This window comes from Guillardia theta, assembly GCF_000315625.1.
Source record: "Guillardia theta CCMP2712 unplaced genomic scaffold GUITHscaffold_55, whole genome shotgun sequence".
Classification (NCBI taxonomy): domain Eukaryota; class Cryptophyceae; order Pyrenomonadales; family Geminigeraceae; genus Guillardia; species Guillardia theta.
The window spans coordinates 191,614-196,613 of NW_005434619.1; the positions used below are offsets into that span (position 1 = coordinate 191,614).

At 53.2% G+C, this 5,000-nt stretch overlaps 1 protein-coding gene across 1 annotated transcript in view; it reads right to left on the reverse strand.

The window, feature by feature from the left end:
- Window positions 1–571: 571 nt before the first annotated feature.
- GUITHDRAFT_141512 (hypothetical protein) overlaps window positions 572–5,000 on the reverse strand; it is a gene marked incomplete at both ends in the record, with an annotated part of 6,120 nt that continues 1,691 nt past the window's right edge. Inside the window, 15 exons of the mRNA XM_005828962.1 lie at window positions 572–623; window positions 1,020–1,098; window positions 1,352–1,427; window positions 1,556–1,618; window positions 1,803–1,912; window positions 2,163–2,220; window positions 2,390–2,450; window positions 2,540–2,623; window positions 2,869–2,921; window positions 3,175–3,246; window positions 3,541–3,599; window positions 4,091–4,220; window positions 4,456–4,487; window positions 4,652–4,712; window positions 4,910–4,941. Of these exons, the coding sequence (XP_005829019.1) occupies window positions 572–623; window positions 1,020–1,098; window positions 1,352–1,427; window positions 1,556–1,618; window positions 1,803–1,912; window positions 2,163–2,220; window positions 2,390–2,450; window positions 2,540–2,623; window positions 2,869–2,921; window positions 3,175–3,246; window positions 3,541–3,599; window positions 4,091–4,220; window positions 4,456–4,487; window positions 4,652–4,712; window positions 4,910–4,941 (1,022 nt within the window). The remainder of the gene's footprint in view (window positions 624–1,019; window positions 1,099–1,351; window positions 1,428–1,555; window positions 1,619–1,802; window positions 1,913–2,162; window positions 2,221–2,389; window positions 2,451–2,539; window positions 2,624–2,868; window positions 2,922–3,174; window positions 3,247–3,540; window positions 3,600–4,090; window positions 4,221–4,455; window positions 4,488–4,651; window positions 4,713–4,909; window positions 4,942–5,000) is intronic.

Consider the following 5,000-nt stretch of genomic DNA (forward strand, 5'->3'; position numbering starts at 1 on the left):
ATGATGATGATGATGATGATGATGATGATGAGGAGGAGGAGGAGGAGGAGGAGGAGGAGGAGGAGGAGGAGGAGGAGGAGGAGGAGAAGGAGGAGGAGAAGGAGGTGAAAAGAGAAAGAGGTGGAGAGGGTGGTTCATGGAAAGAGACTAGCACGGACGGTTGAACGGAGGTAAAGGCAGAAAAGGAGGAAGGGAGAGAGGCTGGGAGGAAGGCAGAAAGAGAGCGAGGGAGGCTGACTTGTGTTGTAGTCTGTTGGACTGGTTCCTTTCTCTCCGCTGGAGGATTGTAGAAGCAAAGGAAGCCAAGGCGAGGACGATGCGATCGAAACTATGAGAAGATGTCAGCTATGTCCTGCTGCCTGCTCTCTGCTCCCTTCTCATCGTAGTTCAGTCTGGTCTCTGTTATGCTGCCCTCTTGCCACTCCTACCACCTCCTCCATCTATCTCAGCTCCGTTCCTCTCTCTCGCCCTCTCTGCCTCCCTCCCTCCCTCCCTCCCTCTCCTCGTTTCCACGTGTTGCATCGGGTGTAAGATAGTATCAACAGTTTTATTCTTGTTCATTCTTTCGAGCTCACTCCGTGTCGATGACCCAGCGACATGTCAACGTCTGAAGAGCGGATAGCCTGGGGAAAAGGTCGGAGGAGGAAAAGGAGAAGGAGGGAGGGAGGGAGGGACGAGGAGGAGACGAGGAACGTAGAAAGGGAAGAAGGTGCAAGTGTAGGGGCAGAGGAAGCAAAGGAGGAGGAAGAGGAGGAGAAAGACTTGCCTCAGAATCCTCCGTTCTAAAACTGCTCACACTTCGAAAACTTTGAGAGAAGCGCAGGAGAAAGAAAGTGATCGAAGGGCCAGGAAAGGAGAGGTAATGGAGGGAGAAGTGGAGGAGGAAGTAGAGGAAGAGAGTAAGGAAGATGATGAGCAGGAGCAACAGAGCAAGTAGGAGAGGGTAGGCGAAGAGGAGGGAGAAAGAGGAGGAGAGGGAGAAAGAGTCAGTTTGCAGAAGCAAGTGGCCATGGTCTGACCTGGGAAGGACGAGTCGCTTTCCCTCATGGTCGCGCGTTAGCAGAGCGTGGACGAGAAAGACGATGACGGGAAGAACTCCTGCAGGAGAGTAAGAGGAGGAGGGGAGGGAGGGGGAAGGAGACAAGACGGGGGAATGGAAGGTGGGGAAGGAGGCGATGGGAGCTGAAGGGGAGCACGAGAAAAAGGAAACTTTGGTGGTGGGGGAGGGGAAGGGGAACGGCAGCAGAAGCGGCAGCGGCAGAAGCAGTAGAGGAACAGGAACAGGAAGGGGGAAGGGGAAGGGGAGGGAGAGGGGGAGGGGGAGGGGGAGGGGAAGGATGCAGTAGCTTACCGATCGACCAACCGATCATGAGAGCCCACCAGACGTCAGTGACAGGATGCCTGACGGCTCCTGCTACTCCAGCAACCTGTGGAGAGTCAACAAGGAGCAGCAGGAGCAAGGAGCCAGATAGCGGAGGGGGGGGGGGGGGAGCGGGAGCGGGAGGGGGAGCAGCAGAAGTGAGGGTCGGGGAGGGGAGGAGGAGGAAGGACTCACAAACATGATGCCGAGAACAGCAGGACCGGAAAATCTCCAGACGAGCTTGAAGTAAAGATTCACCTGCTACCATATCAGAGTTTCTCCCTCCTATTCCAATCTATTTGTCCACCCCCTTCGCCTCCGCTTCCTCTCTACTACTACTACTACTGTAATCACCACTAAAATTATGCTCCTGCTCCTGCTCCTGCTCCTGCTCCTGCTCCTGCTCCTGCTCCTGCTCCTGCTCCTGCTCCTATTGCCTCACCTCCCAATCAATCCTGTGCTTCATCAATGTCGAATAGTCTCTGAGCCCGAAGATCCACGCGACCGACACGAACTCCATGCCGCCGATGAGCGTCATGAGGAAGTTGGAGACTGCAAGAAGCGAGATAAGCAGAAGAACGAGAAAGTGATGAAGAGAAGCAAGATGATGATGAGGAGGAGGAGGAGGAGGAGGAGGACGAGGAGGAGGACGAGGAGGAGGAGGACGAGGAGGACGAGGACGAGGACGGGAGCAGATGAAGAGGCAAGACGAAACAAGTGGAGGAGGAGGAGGAGGAGGATGAGAAATGATGGTGGTGGTGGTGATGATGATGATGATGAGCCGGACGTTGGGCTCGCATACCAAAAGTGTCGATAAGGTTCACCCAATCCTCTGCGCTACTTCTGCAGAACGCAAGGCCCTGTAGCACGAGATGAACAGCTAGCCGATACGAGGAGGATGACACGAAGGGGGGATAGCAAGAGAGAGGGTTTAGGGTTTAGAGTTTAGGGGATCATCCGAACGAAGGGGGGGGGGGGCGGAAGAGAGTGGACAGGACAGGACAGGACAGGACAGGAAAGTGAGATTACCAGCAGGAAGAGGAGGAGACAGACGACACAAGGAAGAGCCCAAGTGACGTTAAGGAGGGTGCTGAAACAGAGTGAGAGATGAAGATGAAGAGAGGGAGGGAAGAGAAGAGAAGGAGGGAGAAAGAGATCAAGAAAGGAGGCAAGAGACACCGTAAGCGGGGGGAGAGACGGTCGCCCTGTAGGAGGAAGTGGTCTTTGACGATAGCGATACCAGCTTGTACAAGGGAAACAGCGCTGAAAGAGAGAGGTCAGAAGGGAGGAGAGACAGGAAGTGATGGAGGAGGGAGGAGAAATGAGAACTTCGTAGAAAAGGAGGAGGACAATGAGCAGGAGAAGAAGCAGGAGCATGAGCAGGAGCAGGAGCAGGATGAGGATGAATCCAAAACATGTAGATCTGGGTAGGAGGAAGGGAGAAGAGGAAGAGGGATAGTTAGGGACTCGCAGCGTAATAACGAGAGGAGGAGAGAATAGGAGAGAACCTCGATAGTCCGAGCATGAGGAGCATAAGAAAGAACATCAAAGTGAAGATCGTCTGCAAACAATACGAATGGGAGGGGCAGGGGCAGAAGGAGGAAAAGCAGGAGAAGGAGAAAAAGGTTGGGGGAGGAGGAGGAGAAGGAGGAGGAAAAGGAGGAGGACAAGGAGGAGGAAGAAAAGGAGGAGGAGGAGGAGGAGGAGGAGGAGGAGGAGGAGGAGGAGGAGGAGGGAGACAAAGGAGCGGTTAGGAGGAGAGAGGAGGACAAGAATCGTCAGTGGAGATTCGAGCTTGTGGAGAGAAAACAGACAGGAGACGGCATGAGGGAGAGAGCCTCTGGTATCACTTCGAAGACAAGACCAGGACCCGCCGCCACAACCTCCTGCAAGCGAGTGAGAGGAAGCCCAGGAGGAGCAGGAGCAGAAGCAGGAGCAGGAGCAGGAGCAGGGAGTAGAAGGGGAGCGAGAGCAGGAGCAGGAGCAGGAGCAGGAGCAGGGAGTAGGAGGGGAGCGAGGAGAGAAGCAGCGGCAGGGAGCAGAAGAGCGAGCAGGAGCAAGAGAGGAATGAGCAGGAGCAGGAATAGGACAAGAAGGAGGAGCAGCAGGAGCAGGAGGGAACAAGAGCAGGAAGAGCAGGGAACAAGAGCAGGAGCAGGAGCGGGAGCGGGATATAGCACCTCAATTCTTGCTCCTCGGACTTCGGCAAGATAACCCAAGATTGAAAAAACACAAAATCCTGAAGAGGACAGTGAGATGTCGATGAACGAGAAGATGAAGCGAAGAAAGACGATAAGATGAGACAAACGGGAAGAATCAGGACGAGGACAAGCGCGAGGACGAAGAAAAGATGACGAGGAGGAGAGTAAGAAGAAGGAGCAGGAGCAGGAGCAGGAGCAGGAGCAGGAGCAGGAGCAGGAGCAGGAGCAGGAGCAGGAATGGTGGGAGGAGGAGGAGTAGAAGGAGTAGCAGCACTAGCAGCAGCAGCAGCAGCAGCAGCAGCAGCAGCAGCAGCAGCAGCAGCAGCAGCAGCAGCAGCAGCAGCAGCAGCAGCAGCAGCAGCAGCAGCAGCAGCAGCAGCAGCAGCAGCAGCAGCAGCAGCAGCAGCAGCAGCAGCAGCAGCAGCAGCAGCAGCAGCAGCAGCAGCAGCAGCAGCAGCAGCAGCAGCAGCAGCAGCAGCAGCAGCAGCAGCAGCAGCAGCAGCAGCAGCTGAAGCACGATAGCGTTCACCCGCAAACAACTCGGTGAAACAGTTGGTGAGAGCGACGGCGAGGACGTTGGAGACGATGGGGTAGTGAGGAGGATTGTAAGATGCGTAAGTGATCATTGCTCCTTCAGCTAAAGACAGAGAGAAGAAAATCTGAAAAGAAATCTTCTGAGATGACGCAAGTGAGGTGGTCGTGGTGTTTGTGATGTTTGATGGTGGTGGTGGTGGTGGTGCTGATGAAGGTGAAAATGATGATGATGATGATGATGATGATGATGATGATGATGATGATGATGATGGTGAAGACGACGATGACGATGATGATAGCAGTGATAATGATCATGGCGACGACGACAAAGATGATGATGATAAATGATCTCATAATAACCTGCGTCGCTGCTTGCAACCAAACCTGGGCAGCTGAGGAAAGCGTTTAGGATTCATGGCAGAGTTCAACATCAATGAGAAAACAACGAGGCGAACAAGAAATTTACAAACAGAACACTCAGATCAGAACGACAGCAGCTGTCCTTTTCGCAGCAAGTTGAACAATAGAAATGAGCAGGTGGAATGCGAGCAGTTACCTGACGTTACTTCTCCTGAAACCGGGTCGATGGTGTCGGAGAACAATTTTGAGAAGTCAGGCTGAGAGTGAGTAAGTCAACAAAGATACAGGAACAAACGCATGTAAGACTCAGATGTTGAAATGTGGGAAAAGAGAATTGAAGACTGGTTCAGATAGCAAAGAACGATATAAAGACGGAAAGACATAAAATCAGAAATTAAGATGAAGAAAGGTCATAATCGATGAACAAGATCAATATCATGGAATGCGGTCTTACCTGCAGGTAATATTTGATTCCCAGCCCAGCACCTGTGGGAATAATACATCATTGTTGCTATCAATGTTTGGGTTGCCGACCCCAAAATCAT